Source organism: Melanerpes formicivorus, unplaced genomic scaffold (assembly GCF_026170545.1).
Source record: "Melanerpes formicivorus ecotype bairdi unplaced genomic scaffold, bMelFor1.0.p_v2 SCAF_11, whole genome shotgun sequence".
Lineage (NCBI taxonomy): Eukaryota > Metazoa > Chordata > Aves > Piciformes > Picidae > Melanerpes > Melanerpes formicivorus.
Window position 1 is genome coordinate 15,464,469 of NW_027142363.1, and position 17,686 is coordinate 15,482,154.

General features: G+C 39.2%; 1 protein-coding gene across 1 annotated transcript in view; it reads left to right on the forward strand.

Annotated features, from left to right (window-relative positions):
• The window catches only part of EPHA6 (EPH receptor A6), a 255,468-nt gene that overhangs the window by 126,657 nt on the left and 111,125 nt on the right, over positions 1–17,686 (forward strand). The window contains exons 6-8 of the mRNA XM_068144634.1: positions 4,967–5,037; positions 8,588–8,713; positions 15,365–15,550. Of these exons, the coding sequence (XP_068000735.1) occupies positions 4,967–5,037; positions 8,588–8,713; positions 15,365–15,550 (383 nt within the window). The remainder of the gene's footprint in view (positions 1–4,966; positions 5,038–8,587; positions 8,714–15,364; positions 15,551–17,686) is intronic.

Sequence of the window (17,686 nt, forward strand, 5' to 3'; positions counted from 1 at the left end):
GCATGGGGTTGTTGTGACCAAAGTGCAGCCCCCAGAACTTGAACTTGTTGAATGCCATCACGTTGGACTCTGCCCATCTGTCCAGCTTGTCAAGGTCCCTCTGCAGAGCCCTTCTACCCTCTAACAGACCAACATCTGCTCCCAACTTGGTGTTGTCTGCAAACTTACTAATGGTGGAGTCAATCCTGTCATCCAGATCATCAATAAAGATACTGAACAGGACTGGGCTCAGCACTGATCCCTGGGGGACATCGCTAGTGACTGGCTGCCAGCTGGCAGTGGCACTATTCACCACCAATCAAATCTCCATCACAGCATGCTGTTGCACATGCAGGGGAATTCACCAGGCTGGACAATTTTTATTTATTTATTGTTTTAATAGCTATGCTGATTCTTATACTTACTATTCTTGTACTATGGTGCTCATTGTCCACCTGCCTTCAGTTGATCTGTTGATCGGGTGTATTCATTCTGATGCAAGTGGCCAGATGCCATTCTCAGTTACACACTGAGGATTTTACGATGACTTACAAATTCTACTTGGACATGCTAGGAAACGCACATAGATTGTGTCTTTTCTGGAACTCTGATTCCCATGGGCTTAGCTGCTTCCATGATGCCTTGTTTCCTTTTTCACTGACCCTCCAAGTCCTTCCTCTATGATTCAGGACTTCACCTGCCTCCAGTGGGAAGTAAAAACAAGATTTAAAAGGACAAAGATGTGTCCCCATTTACTCTGTGAGACATCAGTAGGGCCAAAGTGCTGCCTTTGACCAAGAAAGGCTAAAACCTGACTGATATTTTGTAGAGCTATGGGCCTTTGAGCAAAGGAATCAGGCTCATAACTCCTGCAGTGGGTTCTGTGAGAGATTTGTATAGACTCTGGAGCCTCCCTACCCTTTTCCCCTCTCACCCTTGCAGACAGACAAAACAGCTGTTGGAAGACACTCCATGCAAGGATTCTCTGTGGAGTATCCTTCTCACCTGCCTCGAGGATAAAAAAACCGAACCAAGAGTTGGAATAGGATTCTGCATTATTCCTGTCCTGATTTAGTGCCTGTGTTTGCACTTAGAGAAAAGATGACCAAATGGTGGGTTAACACCCATCCTGAAGAAGAACAAAACAGGGTGGAGGGCTTGTGGGTGCTTTGTCCTACCTGCAGGGCATTTTCCCCCTGGGAAACTGAGTCTGTTCCACTCCCCCCTCCCTGCCCAGCTAGGGTATAAAAAGCAGGACATTGCAGCTATTAGCTCTCCTTTTGTCTCCTGCCTCCCCTGGATGAGAGCTACTGCAGCTGCCTTCCTGCTCCTCTGCCACATGGTCAGGCCTGATCCTTCTCCCTGCTGCCTCTGTGCCTCTTCAGAGAGAGACTGGTTTTGTATTCTTCTTTATCCCCCTCCCATCCATCCTTGTTCCTTGCCCTTGTGAACCTTACCTGTTGTTGTTATATATATGTATATTGTTTAAAGAAAACTCTTTACCTCTCTACTTCCAAGCCGACTCCAAATTATTGTTTGGTGGATTTGCTCCTTTTGTTGGTTTGTTTTTTTTTCCTTTCCCTCTCTTTTGGGAGGGAGGAGGTGGGGAGCGGGGGAGAGATTCTCAGCCTTGCCCCCATCTGAGCTCTTAACTCCCAGTTAAGGCTTAAACCACACCAAATAAAGCAGTACAGTAGCTACTACTATGTGAAATAATGATCTCTCTGTTGAATAATAGAATCAGTTAAATCTAACATTCTGATGAAGCTAATGGGAACAGTTAGCACTTAGATAACCATGGACACTAAGAAAATAGCTCTGTGATTACTGCAAACACTGACAAACAGTAGTGTCTTTCAGAAGAGAGAGGAATTATACAAAGACAATTTTTTTTGAGAAAATGTGTGGAATCCTTACACAGAATTTTAAAATAAACATTTCCTTTAGAAAAATAAAATTAAATCACCAAACTCAGGAATGGAAAAAAAAAAAAGTTTTTCTCTGTGTTTATTCGCCCTGCTTGTTAATGTTAAAAATATTAAAGATTCTCTTAGCTTTCTAGCATCTTAATGGCACCTCTTCAGTTACATAATATATTGATTCATTTTGAAGTGCTGCTTAAATGCAGTGATAAGAGTGCATTCCACACAAGACAGAGCAAGAAAACCTTGAATAAATACTTAATTTACTCTAGGACTGGAGGCAAATTTCTGTGTGAAAAATGGGACTGGCACCCTATAGATGTGCTCTACTTCACAGTTTGGAATTAACAATTTGATGAGCTGTTGAGTCATAGGGCTACTGATGAGTCTATTCAGAGTGGAGAGGCTGGGTTAAATGTGCACCTGCCTCTGCACTTTGCTGATTACCCAGCAGGCAGGAAGCACAGTTGTCAATTGCACACAGAAAAATGAAAGCAACAGAGACTTGAAGGTGCAGGGCATGCAGTGAGAAGGGGGTCTTGGCTAAATTCCACGAAACACAACGTTGAAGCTCAGTTTGATTTATTCTCATCATTACAGAAATTATTCCTCTCTGTTCTGTAGCCAACACTAACAAGGAATGGGGAGCTAGAAGACTGCTCTGTTGGTAATTACTCACTGTCTTCTGTAGTCACACTTTGGGGCCACATGCATACTTAGAAGGATTGGTGAGAGTTAAAGCCTTGTTTCTTTGAGTGCTTACTTGAGCAGACACTTTTAAGAGCTTGTGTTCAATGTGCTTGACAATTGTCACCTGCAGACCAGTTCTTCAGGTCCTAAAAATGACACTGGCATGTTTAGTGGTCCCACTAACTGGTGTGCTATCAAAACATTTCCACAGAAGCTGAGGATCTGCTAGTTGTTGTTTCCCTCCATAAGGGTACGTAACCATAATAGCCTCAGAAACTTCTGCCCTTCAGAAAGAGGTGCTCATCATCAATCTGTAGTAATGAAAGAAGCTGTGAGTGTTCCTACCCTGTTTCAGAAGCATAAATGAACCACTAAAATGAGATATTTCCCGTATGACCACTGTCATTAACACAAATAGGCCACTCTTATTTTGCAGGCTGGCCTTGGAACTTCATGTCTGTACATCAAAACACGTGTCCACATGCACTGTTGCTCTCCACTGATGTCAATACATCAAAAGTCCTGAGCCCTTAGCCTTGCCCTTAGACCAAAAGATTTCCCTCCCTTTATTAGGCTGTTCAGTGAGTTAGAAAAAACTTTGACTAAGAGTAAATATTTTATTTCTTCTTCACCAAAACAGTTGCTTCTTGGCATTGACTCTTTTGGCCACCAGGGCACATCATTGTTGTCCTATGGAGAACTTGCTGTCCACTAGGACTCCAAGGTCTTTCTCCGTGGAGCTGCTTTCCAGCAGGGCAGCCCCTAACCTGTGCTGGTGCCTGCTGTTATTCCTCCCCAGATACAGGACCCTGCACTTGTCTTTATTGAACTTCAGGAGGTTTGCCTGCACCCAGCTCTCAGCCTGTCCATATCTCATTGGATGGATGGCTGCACAGCTTGATGGGGTGTCAGCCACCCCCCTGCCACCCCCCCGTCCAGTTTTGTATCATCAGTGAATTTGCTGAGGGCACTCTCAATCCCCTCATCCAGGTTGTTGATAAAGATATTGAACAAAACTGGACCCAATTCCAAACTCTTGGGAACATCACTGACCACAGGCTTCCAAGTTGATTCTGTGCCACAAGAAACTATTACGAAGAAAATGTGAACTTTTTTTTGACAAGGCTGGATGTTAGGAAGAAGTTCTACGCAGAGAGAGTGATTGCCCATTGGAATGGGCTGCCCAGGGAGGTGGTGGAGTCACCACCATTGGAGGTGTTCAGCATGAGACTTGATAGGGTGCTTGGTGCCGTGGTTTAGTTGATTAGGTGGGTTGGATTGGTTGATAGGTTGATGGAAGTGATGATCTTGAAAGTCTCTTCCAACCTGTTCTGTTCTGTTCTATTCTATTCTATTCTATTCTATTCTATTCTATTCTATTCTATTCTATTCTATTCTATTCTATTCTATTCTATTCTATTCTATATGAAAGTTGATAGGGTAAGGTTAAATCAGCACAAACTAATGTATACCAAAAAAAAAAATCAGGAAAGCAATAATTTATTCAAGTATCAGGATTCCTTGGAGGAGTCCAACTGTGCAATAAAGTATTGCTTTATGGAAAAAGTGGCCAGGCATTGGAGTGTGCTGCCCAGGGAGGTTGTTGAATCACCAACCCTGGATATGTTTAAAGGTCATTTGGATGTGGTGCTTGGGGATATGGTTTTAGGGGTGAACCTTGTAGAGTTATTGGTTGGACTTGGTTTTCCTGAGGGGTCTTTTCCAACCTGAACGTTTCTGTGATTGAGTTGGTGGTTCAAGCTTTTTTCATACTAATCATTCAACTATGATTTATTTCTATTTGTATCTAATATCTTTATTGTCCTTCATGCATATTTCTCTCTGCTGTCTACAACTGCCTGAAGGGAGGTTGTAGCCAGGTGGAGGTTGGTCTCTTCTCCCAGTTAACCAGGACCAGAACAAGAGGACGTTTAGGCTCGATGTTAGGAAGAAGTTTTTCCCAGAGAGATTGGCCATTGGAATATGCTGCCCAGGGAGGTGGTGGAGTCACCATCACTGGAGGTGTTTAGGAAGAAACTGGATGGGGGCACTTGGTGCCATGGTTTAGTTGATTAGATAGTGTTGGATGATAGGTTGGACTTGTTGATCTCAAAGGTCTCTTCCAACCTGGTTACTTCTATTCTATTCTATTCTATTCTATTCTATTCTATTCTATTCTATTCTATTCTATTCTATTCTACTCTACTCTACTCTACTCTACTCTACTCTACTCTACTCTACTCTACTCTACTCTATTCTTTAGAGTCTTAACTAAATAGTCCAAATGCAAAGATTTTTGCTTTCATCAAAGTGAATATAAGACATGTATGCATGACAAATATTGTCATTAAAAACTGACTTGTTTTTGTTCAAAGGTGCCAGTGGTACATAAAGGCCAAAATGAAATCTGAAGAGAAAAGAAGGGCTCATTTGCAAAATGGACATTGTAAGTAGTTCAGCACTGTTTTATGTAATATTTATATAATTTCTTAAATTAAGAATGTTCATTGTTTTCTGTGCAGCTTTTGCCTTTAATGTTTTATTTTGACCAGTTTAGGAGTTCCTTGTTGTCTGCATCATCAGGGGTGTTTATTTGTATTTTTATGGCCTCTTGAACAATTTTACTGAATTCATTCTCCCTAATCAGATTTTTTGGTATTCTATCAATTCATCAGTTTTTCAGATAAGTGTCTGAATTCTCAGCTGATCTGGACCCTATTGAAATTCTGCCACAAAATTCCTCTCTTGGTGTCTTATATCTACTCAGTTCTCTTTGGCTTTTGGGATCTACGCTTCCAGTCATCCAAGAAATAAAATGTGGAATGAGTTGTCTTCCCTCATGTTCCTGCTCACTGATCAGTACAGTGATATAAAAACCTGTCAGTCTCTTATGGGAAGTATATCAGGTTATTTAGTTTAGCTACTTAGTTTACATTACCATACTTATTGCTTTCCACTAGATTGACTATTTCAAATTTTTATATATTCAAAGAACATTATTTTTTTTGTTTGGTTTGGTTTTGTTATTCTTTTATAACACCCCTGGAAATACTATGACCAAGATAGAAGCTTAATCACCAAAGGTAAAATCATTTTTTTTTCAGGTGACACCACTATATGCAGCCAAGTGGCTCTTTCTGCCAAGGAAAAGGGATGTCCTCATAAAGAATAGGAAATTTTTTTGTAGTTTCCTTCAACCATGGTCAGAGAGGAAAGAAGACCTTTCTGCCACAGAGTTTGATATATGCTTCTTAGAGAAAAAGCCTCACTTAGTGTTTTTTAGGCCAGGGTAATTTATAATTGTATCTCATGATGACACGAAGCTTCATCTCAGAGCCTTCTCATTCATTTGCAGTTATCACAGTATCAGACTTGACAGGGCAAGTCTCTACTAGTGCATGTGCTCCATACAACCAAGGCTAAAGACAAATTACTGTGATTTGGTCCAGCTTCTAAAACTCTGTAATCAACAATACTCCCTTCTTTTGCCTGAGTACTCAGCACCTCCATAAGAACTGACTCCATGCTAGTAGCAATCTTTATCTCTCTGGTGATTACCTATAGATTCAATATCTAATATCTCAGATTGAAACAATTTGTTTGGCTGCACAGCCTCTGATGAGATCATTTTAAAGGTGACCTTTCCTAGACTGGCTGAAGCTATTTTTAAAAAACCTTTGTTGCACTGGTGACCATCACAGGTTCCTGCTCCTAGATTTGTCAGGTCCACACTTTACATCCTATGCTTCTGTTGTGTGCAAAAGAAAACCATCTCCTGTTCAGACTTCTTTCCCTTGGGAGCTCAGCATGAATCAGAGGAAGATTTCAGGAAATAAACTCATTGAAGGGAGTTGGTAAAGGGTCCTTGTCAATATGACATCTCATGATACTCTGGGCAACCTGATCCAGTTGATGATGCCCCTGTTTACTGCAGAGGGAGTTGGACTAGATGACCTTTGGGGGTCCCTTTCAATCCAAATTCTTCTGTGACTCTTTGATTCTGTATGGTGTGTGTACTTACTGGCAGTGGTCCAAATGATTGTGGCATGCAACTTAAGGAAGCCTAGCCACATTCACGTGTCCTAAATGTGTGTTTTTCACCTAATGCATTCAGACTCATCAGATAATAAGCTGTTTTAAACTCAGATATTAAGTTATAAGAAGAAGGAGGCTGAGATGTACTTAATTCTTTTAAAAGAGGTTCTCAGGATCCAGCTGCTGTATCTTCCTCTTATCCTGATAAGTTCATGCATTATCTACATCAACTTCTGTAAATAGATTGAAAGTTTTACAAACTCAATCACTGCATCACAGCAGCCTAAAAAAATCCCCATCCACATAGTGCAAGAGAAGCCATGTAAATTCTTGAACATGATATCCTCAGGAGCACAGGGGATATTAACCCTGCCAGAAAATGATGGCTTGCTGGAGCCTGCCAGAGAAATTTGGCATCAAACAACTATTGCCACTGCCGTCTCCAAGGAAGCAGAGAGAAATTATTTAAGACTTTTAAATAGATTTGAATATTTTTGTTTTTGTCTTGCACCTGGCTTTCTGTTTTTTCCAGCTGATCAGAAGAAAACAAAGCAGCACACTCCTCCAGGACCCATCCTCAGAGAAAGGGATCTCAAAAGCTGGACCTTCTTGACAAAAAGAACATTCAGACATCTATCCATAAATGAAAGGAGTGAATTAGGAAACATTACTATCATAGTAAGGGACAGATTGCCTAAATCACCCAAGGAGCAGCAAAGGAGACTATAAATGGCTTGGACCGTAATCGGTGTTAGCCTTTGAGAATCTGCTTTTCACTGTATCTTTGAGCACTCACTTGGTGTCCCTGTAGTCAAGTGACCTGCAGATTTGCTGCATTCTCCAGATTTACCAGCTGTACTTGAAGCATTCCCTAAGGATGACAGCTAAGAGCAGAGTCTCCAAGGAGCCTCTGCAGTCTAAAGTACTAGATAGCATTTACAAATTAAATGCTTACAATTTAAAAATGTTTAAAAAAAAAATACATATATCTTACCCAAAACAGCATTTTCCTTACAACTTAGCTAGGTCTCTTTTAATTTTTTTTATCCTAAGGAAAAGCTTCCAAAATTTTTATTGTCATCTTAATTTTTCAGCCTGAACATCTCCTCAGGAGATCCTTGTGCTCAGCTAGGATAGAAATAAAACAGCATAGGAGTTTGACACTACCTCATCACTTCACTACCAAAGAATGAACTTTCTAAAGGCCTTTGGCTTATTATTCCCATAGGAGAGGAAAAAAACCAGGAGCATGTAGCTAGCAGACATGACAGTAACCAAAGGGATAAATAACATTCAGAGAGCCTAATACCTTTATGTCCTCCATTCTTTTTACACTCACACTGGTTATCACTTATAACTGTAAGCTGAAAGGATGTTTGATGTTACAATGCACTGCAACAATCCTGAAGTATCCATGTATCCATCTGAGATGAGCAGGGTCTAACAGAGCATGTCAGGAGCACAGGGAATATTAGCCATGCCAGTACTTTCGAAAGCTGCTCTAATGTTGTGTTGGCAGAGGCTTGTGTGCTGCTAGTGAGGCTGTAACACCCAGCTCTTTACTGTCTCAGAAGCCTCACCTAAAATGTTTAACTCTGTGCTCAGTCAGTGTTTGAAATCTCTGGCACTAACAGCAAATGGAGAGATTCTTATATTCTGGAGCTGGTTTCTGTGAAATCAGTAGCAAGCTTAGTAATTCAGGGTCAATAGTTTCATCTGTTGGGTTCTGGAACTTTAAAAGTGGAATATACAGTAAATTATTTCCAATCCTTTCAATTCTTTAGTAAAAAAAAATGAAAACAAGCAAACAAAAAACCCACCACCAACACACACCTCCCTCCCCCCTCCCCAAAAAAAAGACAAACCAAAATGACCAAGATCACAAACCAATCCAAATATATTGTTCTAATGCATGAATGTCAAAGAATTCTTCATTCCTAGTATTCTCTCTTTTTTTACAGTAAGTTTCCCAGGAGTCAAAACATACATTGATCCAGACACGTATGAAGACCCATCTCTTGCTGTCCATGAGTTTGCAAAGGAGATAGATCCTTCAAGAATTCGCATTGAGAAAGTTATTGGAGCAGGTAAAATTATGCTTGCTTTTTAAAACATCTAAGCATGGGAAGGCTGCTGCTCTTAAGTCACCAGGGCAATGCAAGCAGTCAGGTATTGCACAAAATGTGGACATACTTCTCTGATCACACCAGCTAGCTCTCAAGTCTTGTGTGCATGAGGTATTTTATTTGGCCAATGTTTCAAATGTATATTCAGATAAGTTCTTGACAGGCTGTTTTCTAAAGCAATAAGTTTCACCCAAACCTTTTTTTAAGGCTTTCTCACTTCTTTGAGTAGGGCTGCTTTTTTGGTTAGGGTTGGGCTTATTTTCCCTCTTTATTCCAAATACTCCAAGTACTCAAAACACTGTGATGCAGCATTTGCGATAGTGAGTGTCACATATTCTCTGTCACTAAGGCAAAGATTAGATCAGAATCTCTTTCTCTGGGAAGATAAGGTTGGAATATTCAAGATTGAGAAAAAAAAAAAGAAAGAAAAAGAAAACCAGAAATAGGAGGAGTACAAGATGAAAAGATGAAGCTGGCTGGGGACAAGCTTTCCTGTAGCTGCGTGTGGTGGGTTGAAGTTTCCCCTCAACATTACCTTTGCCAGATCAACTCAGTTAGAAGCAAATGGAGCTGTATTTACAAGCACAATCTGCATTCTACAATGGAATGCAATGTATGTGTACAAAATATACAGGAGTTACAATATTATACAGGTATTTACAATTAATGAACAGTACAAGGACCCCCCCTGGCCAAGGCCCAGGGGAAGCTACCAGCTTCTCCCTCCCTGCCTCTTCCCTTACCCCCTTGTACAAAAGGGACAAGAGAAAGGAGCAGAGAAGTTAGACTTAGCCAAGGCCAGCCGACAAGCAGGTTCTCTCTCCTGAGCGAAGCAAAACAGCTGAGATCAGAAGAGAAGAGAAAAGGGCAGAATTGTTATGGTACAGCTCCCCTTATTCCAGATATTTACCCAATGAATTTGTTTAGAATAATCTTTTGTTTGCCTTTTCACAGCCAGTAGTGATTTATTTATATTTTTTTACTTTTCTGCTCGAAATTTTTAACTAAGCTTTAAGGCATAGTGTAAGACAGCCACAGCATGGAAAAGGATCTTCAGCAGAAAGGGGGAAAAGGGAGATCTGATGAGAAAGCTTAGACAGTCTGAAAGGTGTTGTGGAGCTGGGAAGCAGAACGAATGAGAAAAATAGCAGCAGACTTTCTTCTTACAGCCCAGTTTGTCTGTGTGTGGTGAGCATAGAAAGGAATTACTTGTGAACAATTGTTTTAGACCCTGGTCTCATCTATGGGATACTTACCTTCAGCTGAGAACATTTCATTGGAGCTGTAACTGTAAGCCATTTCATAGCTTTTTGAAAGTAAGTTGCAGAAGCTCATTAATCCAGCATCTATTTTGGCCCTTTTTTTTCAAAGGAAGATACCATGGCCTTTGTATTTTCAGGGGTCTTAACCTTTGCTAATATGCTGTATTTATAGGCTTGGAAGTGTTATCCTCTTGTCTGAGCTTTGGTTTAATTATCAGGTTTTGCTGCTCGGGAAGTGCTGTGTAAGTGTTCCTATGCATTCACTGTTGGAAATCCTTTTTTGTAGAGACAAACTCTTATGGCTGCTGTATAGAGCTCACTGGGGCTCCTGGTGGCTGTTCAGTGGTGACAGAAAACACACTTGTGGTTAACACAACACAAGTGAAATATTTATAAAGATCAGAATCATGTGAGACCATTTCATGTAACTTGTTCTGCCTATCTAGAGCAGATAGCATTTCATTGGTGACCAGGTCCTGAGATTGTTTACTCCCTGTTTTACCCAGTTGTAGTTTACTGAGGACTTAGAGAGACAAAGCTAGAGAAAAGCCTTACAAACTTTTCTAACTAGTGGATCTCCATGTGTGGTTTGTTATCATGTTATCAGGAGGCCCACCAGCACTTCTCACAGTTATAACAAATTGAAACAAAACAAAGCAAGGAGACAAGGAGAGCTTTAAATTCCTGTGATGCATTATGTTCTCTGTGTTACCCATACACTGTCATTGGCTGGAGACCATTAGTCATTTCGCAGCCCCAACAGAAAATGAAAGGTAGGAGAGCTAAGGGTCTGTGTCAGAAATTTTGATGAACATAGGAACAGAATCCTGAGTTTTAATTCCAGTCCTGTAAAGTAATTTCTTCCTGTGAAAGGCATTAACATTATACTTGTCTTCAGCTTACACAATATGGGTATTTCTCAGTGTCCTTAGGATATTAAGAATGACTGAGTTTTGTAAATTGCTTTCTGAAAAGTACTTATAATGCTGACTACACAGACCTTTCATCTTCACCTCACTGCAATTTTATTTCAGTAGCAATAATTAGTATGTTCATTCTCCAATGCCCATTTTGAGCTATCTATTCTGAGCTTTCTTTAACGATATTGTTTTATTACTTGCTAAGTAAATGCCAACAGTATTGTCAGAAAAATTACTATCTGAAGGCATAATGCACTGTGATCCTTCTTTTTAAGAAAGAAGGATGCGTTTTTCAGTTGAAACCCCTCATTTAATGATATATTACTACACTGATAGCAAAGGAAATGTCTCCAGTGTTGTCAAAAATCGTATTATGCACAAGAAAATGTTGTGGAAAAAAAAGCCATAACAGAAATAAACACAGGGGTTTTAACAAACAGGGGAGAAAAATTACCAGTCTTAAAGCAAAAGACTTTCACATTGCAGTCCATATCACTGCAGTAGAGTTTACTGACTGCTTAAGCTAAATTATATGTAGCCAGCACTGTGCACCATTGGAATTATGAGCCTGAGAGAACACCCAGAGGGCTGAATTACCCAGAAAACATTATGTCTGATTTCTTTCATTTTTCCCTCTTCTTCAGACTTACTATATTGATATCTTAGATTATAAAGCATATTAAGCTACATTCAGCACTCGTATAACTGCTGATTTTTAAGCAGCTGAATATGACAGGCAAGCCTATTTATTTTCAGGGAATACAGAATACAGAATTAACCAGGTTGGAAAAGACCTTTGAGATCACCAAGTCCAACCTATCACCCAACACCATCTAATCAACTAAATCATGTCACTAAGTGTCTCATCCAGTCTCTTCTTAAACAATTCCAGTGACGGTGACTCCATCGCCTCCCTGGGCAGCACATTCCAATGGCCAATCTCTCTTTCTGGGAAGAACTTCTTCCTAACATCCAGCCTAAACCTCCCCTGGCACAGCTTGAGACTGTGTCCTCTTGTTCTGGTGCTGCTTGCCTGGGAGAAGAGACTAACCCCACTGGGCTACAACCTCCCTTAAGGGAGTTGGAGAGAACAAGAAGGTCTCCCCTGAGCCTCCTCTTCTCCAGGCTAAGCAACCCCAGCTCCCTCAGCCTCTCCTCACAGGGCTGTGCTCCAGACCCCTCCCCAGCTTTGTTGCCCTTCTCTGCTACATTCCAGCAACTCAACATCTTTCCTAAAAAGAGGGGCCCAGAACTGGACACATTTTAGTTCAGATAAAAAATTTATCCTTATTCTCAGCTTAATTATTTTTTTATTTTTTTTTTAATTAGCTGTCTCTCTCTTTTCTTGCCTATGTGGCTTTGAATTTTTTTCCTCTTTCAATTTTTTTTTTCCTTTTTTTTTCTTCCAAAATTACTTGGATACTGAGCTCACAAGATTACTGTGAGAAAAAAACAGTATTCTCTCTCTTTAAAATCTTTTTTCAGGTCCTTCTAGTGGGCATGATGCTTCTAGTGATACAGAGCTGATGTTTTTGAGTGTACCCACTGCATTCTATGGAGCCAGTGAATTGAAACTTTGGTCTCAGCTCTTCCCGTCTTCTCCTCTGGCATGCTTTTGGTGTTCCAGTCTGCAGATTCTCTGAATAGCTGTCATTCATTCTGATGCTTTGATGAAAATCAAGCAAGTAAAATACAGGCTTTGCAAAGTCCTTCCTACATTTTTTGTGGTTTACTTACTCCATGTGTAGATGCAAGAGATCTCCATTAAAGTAACAACTTCTATCTGCACATACATACAACACAGATGTGTAGTTAGGTTACTTTCTTCATGTTGTTTCCCATCACCTCCTACCTTACACCTGGTTCATCTGGGAGAAAAAAAATAAAAAATACTGGTTTATGGGGTGGGGGAGGAGGCAATTTTGTGAGCAGCTGCCTGGGGCTTGACTGCCAGATGGGTCTGAGCCACTTTCAAACATAGCTAGGGAAGCACATGGTGTGATTTGTTTGTTTAAATTAAATAGAAATAAAACAAATAGGGGTTTCTTGGCAGAAAGAAGACCTAGGGACACTTGGCTTTTGTTAGCAGTTTAAGAAGCTGCCAATTTATTCAGAGGTTATGTTCGGCATCTGTTAATTGTACTATTGCACATGATGATGTCTCTATTTTGAAGTGAAAGGCAAGCTATGAAATTGGTCTTTTAGTTCCTCCACTTTTCCTGGATTTTCTAGCCTAACAAAATCTTATTTTGTTTTAGTGGAAGGGATAGAACCTAATAAAATAAAGGCAAAATGACAATATCCATTTTAATCCTATAGCATCAGGGAGTTATAATTTTCTGAACTGAAGCTTCTGATGTTAAGGCCTCTCTCTGCTAGATTCGGTTCATAACTGAAGACACAATGTTACAGGATAGAGCTCTCTTATTTTGTTTTCTTTTGTTCTATCCTCAAAGTTTAAGGAAAGCTAATTCAGGCAGCACTCAATGGAAGGGGTAACAAATTATTTCTTCCAGTAAAATATACATCTGTTTATGAGTCCTGTTTTGTTTTTACAAAGTTCTGATTCAAAAATTACTGAGGTAGAGAAATTAGTGTTGGTGTGGAAGTACCCTGCAGTGAAAAGTGCTTTGAAATATTTTTGTGAACATTAATTTTCATTTACTGAATTATGACCCATTGAAAACTGACCTGCAGGCATCCAGAGTATATCTGGTAGGAGGGCTAAGTAAATTTTGCGTGGCTTCAAGATCAAAGGAAACTTGTGATTTCCACATAAACTTAATTAGTAAATGTGTAAAGGGAATTCAAGGAGACAAGCATTCTTTAAAGGCCCTCACATGTGCAGGAAAACATCAGGGGAACAAGCTTTAAGATTCCTTTTGTTACACAGCTCAGACCTGATTTGCTGAAACTGTTGGTCTTTGGGTGTCTGAACAGTGAAATATGTAATTTAACACAAGTAGGTGTGGAGGTCCACTTAAATAAATCATATACAAATGCTTTGGGGGGGTGGGGTGTTTAATAATATTGTCTATTTTAAACACTTTCTACAATTGGAGGACAGTCAGCTATTCTAATATTCTCCTGGCATTTCTTTTCACATAAGTCTTAGTACGTGACACCCCTATAGATAGATGCTGCTATGAATAGATATTTTAGACTGATATTTTGTCATCATCAGAATTAAAATCTAAGTTTCATTACATTCCTTCCTCATAGCATACTCAGTCATATCACAAAGATATTGATATTAAAGTTCAGTCTCAAAGTGTCAGCCAAGCAAGATGAACCACACTGGAGGGCAGATGGTTTGACTATTGTAGTGAAAGTCTCCAAGATCTCATGGTGTGTCACAAAGGAAAGGTGATTATTTGTTGTGAAGTAATGGTGAACATTTTTCTTTTCTGGGATGTGATGAAACCAGGGAACTTGAATATCCCATCTATTATTTCTCTGTCCACTTCTACAGGACCTGCCCAGGGTGGTGGTGGAGTCACCATCATTGGAAGGGTTTAAGAAGCGGCTGGATGAGGCACTTGTTTCCATGGTTTAGTTGATTAGATGGTGTTGGGTGATAGGTTGGGCTTGATGATCTCAAAGGTCTTTTCCAACCTGGTTAATTCTAAATTCTGTAAGTTTCTTGGATATTTTTGCATTCTTGTTTCACTGACAACTATGAATAACCTTTTTAAAAGACAGCTTTTAAGACAGCTATTGAAGGTTATTTTGAAAAAGGATGTATGTAAGACCATTGTGGTGGTGAGAAAAAGTTCAGTTCTCCCACACACACACAAAGAAACCATGGCTAACTCAGTCAGAGAAGCAAAAAAATAAATTGATAAGCTATATTTACAAGCAGAATGACATGCAGATGACTATATACACAGTATACAGTATTTACAATATATACAAAACTATACAGCAAAGAACATAACACAGAAAATCCTGCCCTCCTCCGGCACGGAGGGTCCCCCAAAAAAATACTCCCTTCTCGCCCTTCCTCCCTTTTTTCCCGAAAAGGATTAGAGAGAGAAAAGGTAATTATTAAGGAGGAAATTCTGTTAGCTCAAAGCATATGCAAGAATTAGTTTTCGTATCGGGTTAGTTGAAAGGTCAGCACCTGCCAGCACAGACAGAAGACAGCTGTTCAGAGAGACTGGAACAGGCAGACTGAACTGACTGACTGACTGAGACTCAAACTGAACTAAAACTTAAATTTTAAAGTTGCATTCTACCAATCTACCAATGAAATTCATTTAGAATATCTTTGTTTTCATTCTTACACCAAAATATTCAGCCAGAGTGTCCTAGTAACTGTCCCTTTCTTAAAGGCACAGCCTAAAACGGTCATAACCATCAATGCAAACTGTGTTGTTGCTTTTCTCCAGGCAAGATGAATGATCCAACAAATGTTTTATGTATTTCAGGTGAATTTGGAGAAGTATGCAGTGGACGTCTGAAGACACCAGGAAAAAGAGAGATACCTGTTGCAATTAAAACTCTAAAAGGTGGCTACGTGGACAGACAGAGAAGAGATTTCCTGAGAGAGGCTAGTATCATGGGGCAATTTGATCACCCAAACATAATTCGCCTTGAAGGAGTTGTTACAAAAAGTAAGTTGCTTTTAATAGCTTGTTGTTGTTTTCCCCATTCTGTTGTGGTTCAGTATCAAAATTAAGCATTACTTCCACATTCACTATGGATTGTGGTTCCCAGAAATTACCCAAATCTTTATGCGACAGCGGGTACTGCAGAGTTTGGGACCACCACAGCAAATGCATAGTCTGTCTGCTTTCAATCACAAATGTTTTGGGTTTATCTCACAATTAAAATGCTCATTCAAATGAAGTCTTTGCATGTTCATATGAAATACTGTAGCATTTTCTTATAGGTAACTGGAATACAGTAGAGAAAACCATAAATGTAATCGAGTTGACAATGAAGTCAAATTGTCTTGTAAGGTAACAGGTATATTCCTTTTTTTCTCACTGATTTTGGTACCAGAAAAGAACAATTTCCTGGTTTAGAGAAATTAAATGTAAACTCTTTCAAACTTATTGTACACTTGCAAAGGAATCACTAAAATTCCTGAAAAATCTCTGAAATGTCTTATTCTTTATTTTTGTTGGAGCTTCCAAGATATATCCCTTTCCTCCAAGATATATCCCTTCCTTCCAAAACCTAGCATTTTTTAGCAATGTTCCAAGCTTTTCTGAAATGCTGAAATATCTAGTTGGTGTTTAAGTGTTTAGTAAAAAGTCTTATTAATGTGCATCTCATTTCTTTCATTTCAACTTTTTGCAGTAATGAATTTAAAAAATCATAACATAAATAATCACTACTTCAAATAAATCATGTTGTTTGCTGATTTGAAGTACTACTAGCTTTTGGTAAGATCAAGTGTTGTATGTGTAAAGCAATAATACCATCACAGTAAATATAATAAGTAAGTCAAGAATATTTCCTGTTTTCACCTTGTTACAACATCAAAAAGCTATGTTCATAAAAGACAACTTACTAGAACATGGAGGAAAATCTTGCTCTTGAATTCATGTTCTTGGAGTGGAATTTCAAAAGGTTTATTGGGCAACCTTGTTCAAATCCCTCTCTAAATTAAAATGAAGAGGATCTTTTTTATTTCTTCACACAATATTGCAAGGATAAATTCATTATTATTATTATTATTATTTAGAAATGTTGAAGACTTCTGGAAAGATACAGCTTAGTCTTCTCCATTGCTCTCCTGTCAGCAACTGCTCTGCTGACAACAAAGAAGTTAATAATGGCGGAGGAGCATTAGAGATCTTTGTCAGGAGTCATAAATACATAGGAACTTCATTGAATTTAACTCCTTACTTCATAATAAGCAGTACAGCAGCTGTTCTGCCAGTCTTCAGCAGGATAGGCAGTTTATGAACCAGATATGAGTAGGATGCATGTGGTGAATCTAGTAGTGTATGTCTCATTTCTGAGAAAGGCCAATGGCTGTAATTTATGAACATTGTTTAAATCTAATTAGATGCTGCAAAGAGAGTACAGTATATTTGGCAATGGCACACGGGTTTCAATTTTGACATGTTTATGAATTTTCTTTCATCATCAGTCTAGAGAGAAATGAAGATGGCATTCAGAAAGCAGAAAAAAAAAAATAAAAAAATAGATAAATCAGTGCTCCAAGAATAGAGTATTTTTGCTCTACAGGAAAAGTGATTATGCACCAACTGTAAGTCAAGAAGTCATCATTAGCAGTTCTGCTTTTCTCAAAGGAATGAGCAAACTTGATTTTTGGTTTTGGAATGTTTATTTAGGGATAATGTAAAAATAATACATGCTACTGTTATAAACATTGTCCTATAAAATATGCATCTCCCAGATACCAAGTAAGCAGAGAAAGGTAGGAAGAAGACATTACTGGGTCAGGCAGGTTAAAAACCAAACCAAACCAAACAAACAAAACCACCCCAAACACAATTATACAGCAGTAATTATAAAATGGACAAAATACAGGAGTTATTGCAGTGGGTTGGAAATTACCCCCCAACATTACATTTGTCAGACCAGCTCAGCTGGAAGCAAATGAAAGCTGTATTTACAAGCAAAACTACAATCCACAATGAAATGCAATGAATATGTACAAAATATACAGGAGTTACAATATTGACAGATACTTACAATTAATGAACAGCACAAGGACCCCCCTGATCACAGATCATGGGAGCTAACATCTTCTCCCTCCCTGCCGCCTCCCC